Genomic DNA, 12,691 nt, shown 5'->3' on the forward strand with positions numbered 1-12,691 from the left:
AGCAGTAGAAGTTTAAGGCTAACGGGCGGATTAAAACTTGTTCGCCACGAGCGCGACCTTTCGGAGGGTCCAACGGGCGACCATGGCAGGCTCTTCGGTGTAGATGGGAACCATGAAGAGGAGGCTTTCCCTGCTCCTTCTCAGCCCGGTGTAGCAGGGGCACATGTAGATGACACCGTGGGTGTCTCGGATCCCCGCGTGCGAGCTGGGGTCGGCGCTGGGATCGCTGGTGGAGACTTCGCGGAAGACGGAGAGGAGGAGGCGAGGGAAGTCGCTGAGCTGGGTGCGAGCTGGAGGGTCGACGAGCCTGCCGCTCTCTCGCTGGGACCACGAGGCTCCTTCGAGGAAGAGGCCATACAGGATGACCGCGTTCCCCTGCGACAACTCCTGCTCCTCCCCCGCGGGCCCGGGCCCGCCGCCGACGGTCACCAGGTGGCAGCTACCGTACCGTGCTAACCGTACGGTCCGGTCACCGGCGGTAGGCCGGCCCTCGCCGGCCCGCCGTACGTACGGCGGTGCGGCCAACTTATTTTTCATCCGCACTGAGTTGAGTCACTGAAGTGCCCGCCCACCCAGCGGCCAGATCATCGAATTCGGTAGGGTAGGGTACACAAGAAGGGGTTGTTTCTATTGAGGAAAGTACGGGTATTGTGACTAGGGGGCCAACCATGACAGAGGTGGTGGTCTGATCGGAGGGGTGATTTACAGCTTGAGCGCGTCACACGTATCCTTGAAGATACGCAGGCTTGTTTAAAAGGGGGCGCCCCCTTTTAAGCAGGGAGAAGAGGGCGGAGGAAACTGGAAGGGCGTCCTCCTGCTCCTGCTCCTCCTGTTGCGTTGACCGTCCTCCTTGTCATCTTGAATATCAGCATCACCAACTTCCTCCTCCTAACACGACCACCATCACCGCCACCTAATTTTTCATCGGTTTTCGAGTTTCCTCTGAACTCAACTAGTTGGTCCAACTTTGTTCGCTGCCCACCCTTCGGGGCGAAATTCTTTTCTTCTGCCTCTGGAACAAGTTTTTATTCACCCTGAACATCGTGCTTGTTTGTGGTCCTCAAAGACAACCTATGGTTTCATTCTTTCATCCTCATTGTTGCTTCGTGTCGTTCTCTTGCTCCCTTTCTGTTGCACCCATCATGGATTGGTTTGTTTCGGCTCACTGACTCTCATCAACAGCTCGCCAGTGTGCTTTGCTCCTCGGTGCTCCTGGTTCAGCTCGAACACGTTCCAAGGACGACGGTGAACACTTTGGGAGTCAGCAGGAGCATCAAAGTATTCAAGGTGGAGAAGTACAAGAGGATTACTAGGTCAGTAGAGAACAAGATCAGAAGCATGTATGAGTGTGACGCGTTCCGCAGACTTGGATATATCTTGACGTGAAGGTTGATGGACTGCGAACATTCCACGCTGATTTGAAGGGCTCCTTGAAGATTGCACAGAAACACTTGAACCCTTCAGCGAACTTGTAGTGGAGACATGAGCAGCAAGATGAACTTGGTGCGAGCCCTGTGGAAGGCTGCACTGATAGCTTTCATCGCATCAAGTTATGTTGAAGGCAAGAAGAAGGTTTACCTCGCACAGAAGGAGCGAAAGGGCCTTACTCACAGGGCCCCGGTCCCTGTCCCCACGACGGTGCAGCAGTTCAAACCCGTTCCTCTCTTTGTCATGCTGCCCTTGGACACTGTGCATGAGGAAGGGGGAAAAAGTTTCCTCAGGGAGCCAGAGGTCCTGCGGCGAGACCTCATGCGGCTGCAGAGAGCAGGCGTACAAGGAGTTATGGTCGACGTTTGGTGGGGGATCGTAGAGCGAGATGGACCAGGCAAGTACGACTGGTCTGCGTACATGGAGCTGGTGAAGATGGTTGCGGAGCTGCGGATGAAGCTACAGGCTGTGATGAGCTTTCATCAGTGCGGAGGGAACATCGGAGACGCCTGCTTCATCCCCCTGCCCAAATGGGTGCTGGAGATCGGAGACTTCAATCCCAACATCTTTTACACTGACATGTCCCTGAACCGCAATCGGGAGTACGTCTCACTTGGAGCAGATGAGGAGAAGATCTTCTATGGGCGATCGCCTCTGGACATGTACGAGGACTTCATGCACAGCTTCGCCACCACCTTTGCTCACTTCATCCCCAACGTTGTCATCGAGGCTCAGATCGGCCTCGGGCCTGCAGGAGAGTTGCGCTACCCCTCCTACCCCCTCGCCTTCTGGAACTTCCCCGGCGTCGGTCAGTTCCAGTGCTACGACAAGTACATGAGGAGAGATCTGATCAGAGCAGCCGTGCGTGCTAAGAAGCCCGAGTGGGGGCTTACCTGGCCCCCGCATGCGGATCAGGTCGGCAACTACAACTACTCCTCGGAGCATACGGAATTCTTCAAGGACGACGGGCTGTGGCAGACTGAGGCCGGTGCGTTCTTCCTCGAATGGTACTCCAACTCGCTGCTTCGGCATGGGGACAAGGTTCTTGCGCGAGCAAGGAGGGCGTTCAAGAGCACCAACATCCTCCTGGCTGCCAAGGTTGCAGGGATCCACTGGGGCAGCAAGACTAAGAGCCATGCGCCGGAGCTGACGGCTGGATACTTCAACACTTGCAAGCGCGACGGCTACAAACCCATCGCTGAGATGTTTGCGAAGCATCGGGTGATGTTCGACTTCACGTGCCTTGAGATGAAGAACGAGGACCTGCCGGACTGGGCCCGCTCTGCCCCTGTCGACCTCGTGGAGCACACGAGGAGGGCGGCGGATCGTGCAGGCTGCCTGTACGCAGGAGAGAACGCTCTCCCCCGCTTCGACCGGCAGGGCTTCGAGCAGATCATCAGGCAGTGCGCGCATCGGAGTGGGAGCATCGCGTCTTTCACGTACCTGCGGCTGGGGGAGCATATGATGGACTCGGAGCACAACTGGCTGGAATTCGTGAGGTTCGCTAAGGAGATGCAGATAGGATGCAACATCCGGACGTGGAACGCTCCTCCTCGCTCCCGCCAGTCTCGCCGCGTCGTCGACACCCACGTCCACATCCCCGAGTCCTCCCTCTCCTCCATCTTCGAGTTCGGAGGGACGCAGCTCTACACTCCTGCCGGTGCTCCTACCAAGACCTCCTCCCCGGATGCGCTCGTCACTGGCGACCTCCCCGAGCCCCGCGTCCCTCGCGTCAGGCCCGGTGTTCAGGCAGGGACGACGGCAGGAAGGAACGGAGTGCCAAACCAGGGCAAGCAGACGATTCACATGCTGCCCAAGGTGTCGACACCTGTGCTGACTGGAGAAAGGTTCGTGCTGTAGGCGACAGACGAAACCCAGGCTCCCTCCATAGTCGTGACTTTCTCTCCCCGTGTTCTTCTTCTCTCCCTGACTTAGAGTTTTTTGTTTCATCCCGTGTAAGATTACCTAATGCCTTGAACTGCCGAGTGTTTCAAAGTTTGGCTAATTCAACGGTGTGCCGGCAGCTGGCAGCGGCCCGGAAGGTCCGGGCCCGCTCAGCCGGGCTGATCCCCGAAGCCTCCGACTCCTGAGTGACGGCGCCGCCCGAGTTCCGAACTCCGTGACCGGTTAAGAGGGGGGGTGGGGAGGGGGTTCGGTCTATGGGTAGTCGAAGTAGGGGTCCCGGAAGGCAATTCTAGCGGTCTGCGGGTATTAAGTAGGGGTCAATAGCCCCAGAAAAGGAGGGGTACTGTCACCGTTGATATGCCGCTGCCGAATCAAACATGTCAACTTTGAGGAGAATCGTTATCAAAACTACAAGTATTTTAAAAGGTGTCTTTTGTACCAGTTGATAGGCAAATTAAGAAATACTAGCGACTGGTCCTACCTCCAACTATGACCACCTAGAGGAACCTTTTGTGCCCGACCGTATACAGAAAGACTTCCATGGTACAAACATTTTCAGTACAGATGCTTTAATAAGTTTTAAAAAGGTACTCAACCGGCTCGGGCATCGGAATCGCTACCAGATCCCCGTCTTGACCCTCAACCGATCAACCCCACCCCCGTAATCAGCACCCACCCCAGCTAATATCATGGTTCTTTAAGGTTATAAGTACCGGTAGTTGATCACCCCATCTGGTGTTCCTTACGTACCACCGTACCCCATCACCCCTGTTTTCTTCACTGCCGCACTGCCTAATGGCGCGGTATGGCGAAACCGTGGTGATCACAGCCGATCTGATCGGGGGAGATGGGCAGGGAGTCATGAGCAGGAGCACAGTGTATGAGGAGAGAATGATCCTCAAGGCAGGAGAGAGACGCGACCAGCAGCTTCTCTTCCTGCCTGACCGAGATACTCCTCAGGCCCTGCACTCTCGACCGAGCGACGAATCCCAGCTCGAAGTTGTTTGCCGCAGAAACTATCCGACTGAGCTCGCCGACCAGGCAGAGATCTCTAGTCCTGAACAAACTTCAACTCCAGTGAGACAGAGTCTTCCAGCTCGCTTAACAGGGCCGCTTTCTAGCTCAAAGAATCTGGATAACGAGTCTCTTGCCATCGAATCAAGGTTGTTCCATGAGTGCACGGGACAGCCGTCTCCTGTCTTCGTCAACCTTGAGGTCATAGACCTACAAATCGACGAGGAGGAGAGTTTTCAACAAGTCAACGATGCTGGGCTGGTGCTCGGTCCAGTCGTGCACAACCAAACCTGGGATGGTATCGATGTGGATGGTACGAGAACGTCGAGTATGGACGATAGCATGAGCGAGCTAATCGCTGCCAACGAGCGACAGAGAGAGGATCGGATAGTCAGAGATGATACACAACCCAACGAGAAGCTGCTGAGGTATTGACCCACCTTGTTGTGACTTGCTTTTGTCCCCTTCTATTGCCTTGTAGTGTTGTCAACATTCTGACGTCTCTTGCTGCTAGTCTGCTCCGCCAGGACAGAGAGCTCGAGCTGAAACTTGTATCTTACGGAAGGACATATCACATCTTGAATATGGCTCTTCCAGAGTTCGTCGAGGATGCTCCATTGGGCATCAGCAAATTTTCGTCGTATCCTCCTCCTCATCAACATCAACATCAACAGAACATCTCACTAGAGCCTCCAACACTCCGACGACCTGCAAACTCTGAGCAGAGCTCCAGCAAGGCTATGAGTCAACTGCCCGCTCGCCTCACTCTCGATCGCTACCCGAAACTCGCAGTCTTGCTCGACGATGTCAAGGCCAAGGTGTGTAGTGTGTGGGAGGAGCAAGAGACGATTTCTGACTTGTCTTGCAACAGATCGATGCTGTCCGACGGAAGAAGTCGAAAGTGACAGAGGAGATCAACTTGCTGCACAAGGCAAGGCACGAGTTCTACGAGACGCTGAAGAGTGCGAGGTGAAGACCTTGCGGGCCCTTGACCGTCCTGACCGTGCGAGCGCAGAGGAGCAGGAGGGGACAGGACGAACAAGCTCTCCCCGACCACCAGTGAGGCCTCTAGCAGCTCCACCAACATCCATCCTCCTCACCTGAAAGCTGAGCACGAGGAGACGCACGAAGTGCTGTCGCAGTCGATGATGGAGCTGGCGGATGTAGAACTGTTTCCTCGAGGCGGGAAGCAGCAGGAAGAGCAGGAGGAGCAAGCGAAGGGACCGCGCTCCTGCCCTCCCAAGATCAGGCATGCTGCTCCGTCCAGGTTCTCGACCGGAGACTTCTTGCTGGAGATGGAGAGCTGGGAGGCGGAAGATACCAAGCTGCCTGCCTTCATGGAGCAGCAGGGCCTCACGAGGATCCGCGTGCCTCGACGAGCTGAGACGCGCAGCATGCCGGCGAGCAGCAGCATAAAGGAGGCACCGGACGAGCCCATGGCGGCGCTGGGGAGCCTGGGGAAGCTCCTTGCGCGGGTACTGATGACGCCAAGGACAACAAAAGCGTGAAGAGGAGGGGGAGCAGGAGGAGCAGGAGCAGATTTTTGTGTAAAGTATGAAGAGACTGGAAGTTACAAGCATGACTGGACGGGAAGGGACCCGTGCTGCTCTATAGCTGTGATGGTCTGGTGGACAGTCAGAGAAGGATAAGCAAAGAAGAAGTTGAAAAGGAAAGAAGACAGGCAGGCAGACACAGAGGAAGGGACAGGGACAGGGACAGGGACAGAGGGATAAGAATCAAAGAAGTTGATGGGATGGGAAGGAAAGTCACCTCGGTTGGGATCTTATCGAGCAGCATGCGCAAACTTTTGTCGACCTCCTCCTCCTCCTCTCCTTCCAGCACCACAATCGTCTTGTAAGGAGAGTTGTCGAAGTAAGGATAGGACCCTATCTCCACGAGTCCCGCAAACTTCTGCTTCTGGTGTCAACGGCCTCCTCCTCCTCCTTCCCCCCCCCCCCCCCTTCCCCTCCCCTTCCCCCTCCCCTTCCTTCCCCTTCTCCTCCCCATCCATTCCGCACCCCCGCTTCAATTCCGCCCTCCCACGTTTCCTCCTCCTTTCCTCCCAGCACCTCTGCCACTTCCCCCAGCAGGTCGGTTAGCCTTGGCTCGTCAAGAGTGCAACGGATCTGAAGAATCCTTGTCAAAACATCTCCAACTCCTCGTCGTCCTCAGCATCATCTCACTTGTTTCGCATGAAACTGCCGGCCAGCGCATTGCATTGACTGCTTGATCTGTGGGAAGCGATTCACTCCTCCCCTTGCTCCCCTCCCCCGACTTCCTCCCTCCCTCTCATTCATCTTCTCCTCCCTCCTCTCGTCACCATCTGCCCGGCATGCGCAAGTTGCTGCCGCATGAACTGCGGTACACCTGCCATCGCCATCAGCGCGCGTGAAGCTCGCTCCTCTCATGCCTGGGAGCATGTACACGTTGCGGCATCGCAGCAGGGGATATTTCTTCCCCTCCTCCAGCAGCAGCTCCGTCCCCTTCGGCAGACTGCACATCTTACAGGTGTCCCATGGCGACCTGCGCTGAGTTAGAAAAGATGGAGCAGAGAGAAGAACAGTGGAGGGAAGAGACGGCTAGGACGAGAGAGGAAGGAGATGCTGCGAGACTGGGGAAGATAGTGAGGAGAGGGGAGGAAGAGAGAAGAAGGTTGAGGGGTGAGGTGCGTTTTCAAGCGTAGCAGGGAGGAGACGGTGGAGTTTGTCGTGCCTGCTCCCTTGCGACTGCTGTTGGTCCTCCTTGTTGAATTCAGCCTGCTTCCAGGATGAGGAAAACTGAACACAAAGCGGCAGCGGCAGCGGCAGCGGCAGCGGCAGCTGTTCTCTCCGTTGGTGCTGTTCACCTTCAGGTTGGCAAGAAGTCTCTGCATCTCATCGCTCTCAGCCATTTCAACTCCGAGACCTGAAGGCTCGCGTGACAAACTTGTTCAATACAATCCAAAGGAATGCACTGCCCTCCTCCTCCTCCTCATGCGCTTCCTCGTCCTCTTCATCCTCCTCCTCCTCCTCCTCCTCATGAGCTTCCTCGTCCTCTTCATCCTCCTCCTCCTCCTCCTCCTCATGCGCTTCCTCGTCCTCGTCCTCCTCCTCCTCCTCCTCCTCCTGCCTCTCATCAACACTATCACGACTGCTAGTACAACTGCCGCCTCTTGTCCTTCAACTCCGCCTCCATACTCTCAACTGGTCAACCTTGTCCAACAGCCTCCAGCGTCAGATCGTCGTGAGTTGGTCCGATACCTTCGACATGTCAAGCAGGAGCAGCAAGTCGTCTTAGACGCACCTCCCATCGTGATCACAGCCATGTGGTGAGAGCTGCTTGTTAAACAAGGTGAGGAGGAGGACGAGGAGGACGAGGAGGACGAGGAGGGGAGCTGATGTGAACAAGCACCTGTACTCCCTCACAGCGTCTGCTATCAGTTGAATCTCATCGGGGATGACGAGGACCTGTCAGGGAGACGTGAGAACGATCAGACAAGCTCGTCCAGATGCTCACTCGTGCTACTGAGATGCCGAGGCCGTGGAGGTACTTGCAGGCACAGCTGGTATTCGAGTCCTGGGGGAGAGGAGAGGAGGAGGATACGAGGAAGAGGATGAAGGAGATGTAAGAGGCATGAGGGTAAGAAGACAAGAGGAGTCAATCAAACGAAAATACGGAAACAAGGTAAAGGAGCAGACATCAAAAGGCGAAGGTGGGAGTGGAGCAGGAACAGGAGGAGGAGGATAGACCCACCTGTATCTTTCCCGTCAAAACTTCATTTCCTATTGTGATCAGCGCGACTGAGCATGGCTTGAAGTGCGACGCTCCTCTTCTCGTCACTGTGCTCGTCCCCGCCGTCTCCTTGCGCGCATGTCGCTCCATATGTTGCTCGGACCTGTAGCGCAAGGAGACACAAGGGGGAGCGAGACCAGTCAGGCGCATCCCTGGAGCAGCGGAGGACTCACTCGAGGAGCTGGAGCTGGTGGGCAGGCAGGTAGCTCCCGTCCCGCTGCCTCAGCATGTGGTTCTTGTCGGTGTTGTGCTTGCCCCCGAGGGAGGTGTAGCCGCTTCATCAACAGCTCCTGTCAGTCTCCGATCATGCCGTCTCTCCCCCTCCCCGCACCAGTCATAGAGCTTGCAGTATGGGATGCTGAACTGCAGAAGAAAACTCCAGATGTCTGCGTAGTGCCAGTAGAGGATGGGATGAATCCGCATGAAGGAGGGCCATCCTGCGGTGCCTGCGTCTCCTGTCAGCCATGGAGGGAGGCGAGAAGGTCTCGCTAGACTCACTCGGGGAAAATTTCTCCACCGTGTGTCCATGGCTGGCTCGACGTCAGAAGAGTAATGGCAAAGTGGCAGGAGAGCGAAACAAGTTTCACAGAAGAGAGGCAAGGAGACACGAGTAGAGGAGACAACAGGATGAAGATGAACAACTCAGAAGCAAGAACAACTCAGAAGCAAGAACAACTCAGAAGCAAGAACAACTCAGAAGCAAGAACAACTCAGAAGCAAGAACGACTCAGAAGCAAGAACAAGTTGCCAGCCTCATGGGATATCGATTCTTGCACTCACGGATCCGATTTGCGAGTCCCGAGGAAGAAAGCTTTCGTTCCGAAGTTGTCGATCATGTGCGCGCAGCTATGGCGTGGACAAGAAGTCATGTCAAGACAAGACCTTGAGAAAACAAGTCGGATTCACCCATCTTTGTATCCAGTTTTCAGTCGAATGATGCGAAGGTGAAACTGTTCCTGGCATTGCCGTATGAACTCCTCCACCTCTTCGAAGCATTCTTCATCTTCGAAGTACACACACGCCAGCTCTTCCATGCTCTCCCATCTCTCGTTCATGCTTGCGATCCCTGCCATCACCAAGTGCAGCAGAACCGTAGCATCTTTACCGCCATTGAAGCTTATCGCCATTTCTTTTGGCTCATAGAGTCTCAGTGCTGCTTGAATCGTGTCCATCGCCTCCTTGCACTTCTTCATCATCGAGTCACTTACTCCTACAGTTTCTGCATGTAACTTCTTCTCCTCCTTTTCCTCCCTCTCCTTCCTCGCGATCGCCTCCAAGAGTGCCGCCCCTGCCATGAACGCCATCGGGAACTTTCGCTAGTCTTTTTTTAGTTTTTGTTTCTTTTACACTTCACCCAGGCGGTGTAAAAGGCGGGCTGCTGATATCATCATCAAGTTCACTGAGTCACGGTGCCGGCGGCCGCGGGTCGCTGAACTCCCCGGGCCCCGTTGGTGGGGTCGAGCGTCGCCCTGGATTTGTAGAGCGCGGAGAGGTGACGGAGCACAAGTGAAAGTTGTTAGACTTGCACTGTGCCAAAGTAATGCATAGTTGCAACAAGACAATTTTCAAGTTTTGCTCAAGGCCCAGACGCATCCGGTCCGATCCAGGATCTTTGGTCAGCTCAAAGAGTCAGTGGTTTTCGCTGTCTTTTCTCTTCTCGCCGTATGGCCTGTGCGAGCCGCCGCACGCGGAATTGTCCGCTTCACGGAGGGTTTCTGGCACTCGTTCCGAAGTTCCGAGTTCGCGGGGGGGCAGCGATCGGAGTGACTGTGAAAGAGTGACGGCCCACCGTCTGGCACGGTGATCGGACCGTACGGTGACGGCGCGGCGAGTCCTGCGCCCCGCGGCCGCCGCCGGCCGCCCAGGCCGCCGGGCATCTTATCCGTTACAATGGTACATATGAAGTAACGTTCGGCCATGTCACGCAATTATGAGCTTCGCCACTAGGCGGTGTACGAGGCCTGACAGAGAAGAAGTGGAGAGGGGAGGGGGAGAGAGGCAGTGAAGGGAGGGGAGGAGAGGGAAGGGGGGGAAGGGAGGGAAGGAGAGGGAGGGTGGGAGGTATGAACCGAGTCCTCACGACATCACATGAACAGAGTTAGCTTTTCTTGGCTGTATGTTTTTTCTCTTAACAACGACACGAGCTTCGAACCTCACGATACATGGCAGATGGGGAATCAGAGCAGCTCGGGTGCAGGGGATGGGCTGGAAGGAAGGGACGTTCGGCAACTTGATCAGCGAGTTTCCGCTGCCCTTGCGAGGGGAGTGAAGTATAATATGAAGATCCTGATTCGAGGAGAGGTCAGTGGCGGGTAGGGTTTGAGACAGCGGAGTCACTTGTTGTCGATGCAGCGACATGCGGGGAAAACGCAACTGCTGCGGAGACTGCAAGGTTTGGAGTTCGATACGAACTACGTCGCTACTCCAGAGATCACGACGGCCCACATGATATGGAACTGTTCAGGTTTTGCTTGACCGACATGTTAATTTCCTGCCTGTTTGACGGTGCAAACTTTAGAAACCGATGAGAATGTCAAGGTGGAGTTTTGGGATGTGAGAGAAGAGAGCTTGAAGAGGCAGGGTGAAGAGCTAACGAGCTGTTTGCAGGTAGTAGACAAGGGCATTCAGCCGCAATCAGTGAGTCACATCACTGCTGATGCACGTGCTGACTTGTCCGACTTGAGGTGTTTGCCGGGGTCACGTCAGGCTCCGGAGATGTGAACGAGAAAGAGATTCAAAATGTAAGACAGCTCTGCTCCTGCTCCTGCTCCTGCTCCTGCTCCTGCTCCTGCTCCTGCTCCTGCTCCTGCTCCTGCTCCTGCTCCTGCTCCTCATCTCGCAATTGCTCAGCGCGCCTGTCTTGCCACGTGTAATCGTGAAAACAGGTCGTCCTTCTCGATGCTTCTACAATCAATGTCTACAGAGGGTGAAATATCACTGCTCCCTTGCCTCCTCTCCTCTCCTCTCCTCTCCTCTCCTCTCCTCTCCTCTCCTCTCCTCTCCTCTCCTCTCCCCTCCCCTCCCCTCCCCTCCCCTCCCCGCCTCTCCTCTTCACTCATGTATTCCTCCTCTCTCCCTCTCCTCTATCTTGCTCCTCTCCACCTCATCCTCACGTCCTCTGCGTGTACCTCTCTCTTCCCGCACTTACCTCCTCCTGCCCCTCATTCTTTGCTCACCACCGCTCGTGCCTCGCAGGTGTGACGGAGTTATCGTTTGCTACGACCCGACGAGCCCCAAATCTCTCGCCTACGTGAAGAGCATCATAGAGGAAGGTGAGAGGCTCGAAGAGGAGGAGCAGGAAGAGGATTTCAAGGATAGAAAGAGATGGATGGAGAGAACGAGGATGAGGAAGAGATTGAAGAGGGGAGGGGGAGAGGAGGAGGAGGAAGAGAGGCATGACACGCTGTTAACAGTGGAAGTTGATATCCCCATCCTTATCTGCGTCACTTTCACGGACAAGAGGAAGGAGCACAAGCTGCCGGAGGAGGTGAGACTCCTGGCAGCAGAAAGCAGTCGCTGATGGCAGAGGAGGTCGAGGAGCTCACGGAGCAGAGAGATAAGTGCTGTGCGATCCAAGTGTGCAGCAAAGACTCGTTCGGTATCGATGAGGTGCCTCCTTTCTCCCCCCCCTTCTCCCCCTTCTGTCCTACTGGTTTCTCCGAGTGACCCTCCTTACTTCTCTCCCTCACTTCTCATCTCCATGAATTGACTTCCTCTCCCTTCCCCTCCCTCACGATGCAACTAGGTTCGCAGATTTCTCTCCGTCCCATTCATGTGCCTTAAGTGAGAACTTTCTTGTACTGCTCGTGCGTTACTGAGGCGGCGCAGGCAACGATATGCCGTGCGGCAGCTCAAGCATGTGAGAATGGGGATAGAGAGAGGGAGGAAAGAGGAGGAGGCGTGAAGAGCGATGTGCTACAAAGTGAAGCTTGAACCGAGGGGGGAGGAGGGCGACACAGGGGGCGGATAGGAGGAGGGAACGGAACTCAAGGCTCGGGGTCAGCAGAAGGTGGGGAGAAGATTGATGAGATGTGTTGCAGTGCAAGGAGCAGATCGAGGCGACAAGACTCAAACTTGACTCCTTCCTCGATACGGTATCCCCTCCTCCCCATCCCACCCAGCAACCCTCCCGCCAGCCACCTCCTTTTCCTCACATTCTCTCCCTCCCCTCGTCCCTCCCTCCCTGCTCCCTTGCTGGTTCTTCATCATGCACATCTTGCTGCACGTCTCTTCCTCTCTCCTCCCGCTCCTCCTGTTGCCTCTCCTCCTGTTCCTCCTGTTGCCGCTGTTCCCCTGCTGTTCTGACGTTTCTCACCTTCCAGTTCAACTACGATGTTCATTGCCGCCAGTGGAACATGGGAGGAGCGCAGATTGCAATGCAGCAGGTGATGAATGTGGAATGAGAAAGAGAAAACAGGCAGCGCACGAGTAAGGGAGTGCAGGTTGACAGACACGAGGAGGAGGAGGAGGAGGAGGAGGAGGAGGAGGAGGAGGAGGAGGAGGAGGAGGAGAAGGAGGAGGAGGAGGAGGAGGAGGAGGAGGAGGAGGGAGGAGGGTAGGTTGGGTGGGTGGT

The 12,691-nt window shown here is 55.7% G+C and overlaps 4 protein-coding genes across 4 annotated transcripts; 2 read left to right on the forward strand and 2 right to left on the reverse strand.

Annotated features, from left to right (window-relative positions):
* Positions 1-30: 30 nt before the first annotated feature.
* On the reverse strand, positions 31-537 carry GUITHDRAFT_143412 (hypothetical protein; the record flags this gene model as incomplete). The annotated part of the gene is made up of 1 exon (XM_005826332.1): positions 31-537. One exon carries the CDS (start codon positions 535-537, stop codon positions 31-33), a length of 507 nt encoding a protein of 168 aa, XP_005826389.1.
* A 1,119-nt stretch (positions 538-1,656) lies between these two features.
* GUITHDRAFT_96651 (hypothetical protein) lies at positions 1,657-3,334 on the forward strand. The gene has a single exon (XM_005826333.1). The coding sequence runs from the start codon at positions 1,672-1,674 to the stop codon at positions 3,286-3,288; it is 1,617 nt and encodes a 538-aa protein (XP_005826390.1). The 5' UTR covers positions 1,657-1,671; the 3' UTR covers positions 3,289-3,334.
* A 794-nt stretch (positions 3,335-4,128) lies between these two features.
* Positions 4,129-5,996, forward strand: GUITHDRAFT_143414 (hypothetical protein; the record flags this gene model as incomplete). The annotated part of the gene is made up of 5 exons (XM_005826334.1): positions 4,129-4,775; positions 4,829-5,165; positions 5,219-5,316; positions 5,363-5,822; positions 5,901-5,996. The coding sequence occupies 5 exons, from the start codon at positions 4,129-4,131 to the stop codon at positions 5,994-5,996; spliced, it is 1,638 nt and encodes a 545-aa protein (XP_005826391.1).
* Positions 5,918-9,422, reverse strand: GUITHDRAFT_114371 (hypothetical protein; the record flags this gene model as incomplete). The annotated part of the gene is made up of 15 exons (XM_005826335.1): positions 5,918-5,971; positions 6,118-6,258; positions 6,366-6,473; positions 6,531-6,578; positions 7,193-7,251; positions 7,539-7,586; positions 7,630-7,661; positions 7,738-7,793; positions 7,843-7,902; positions 8,080-8,221; positions 8,292-8,393; positions 8,450-8,564; positions 8,617-8,648; positions 8,899-8,964; positions 9,025-9,422. The coding sequence occupies 15 exons, from the start codon at positions 9,420-9,422 to the stop codon at positions 5,918-5,920; spliced, it is 1,461 nt and encodes a 486-aa protein (XP_005826392.1).
* Between the last annotated feature and the right edge of the window lie 3,269 nt (positions 9,423-12,691).

Source organism: Guillardia theta, assembly GCF_000315625.1.
Source record: "Guillardia theta CCMP2712 unplaced genomic scaffold GUITHscaffold_75, whole genome shotgun sequence".
NCBI classification, from domain to species: Eukaryota; class Cryptophyceae; order Pyrenomonadales; family Geminigeraceae; genus Guillardia; species Guillardia theta.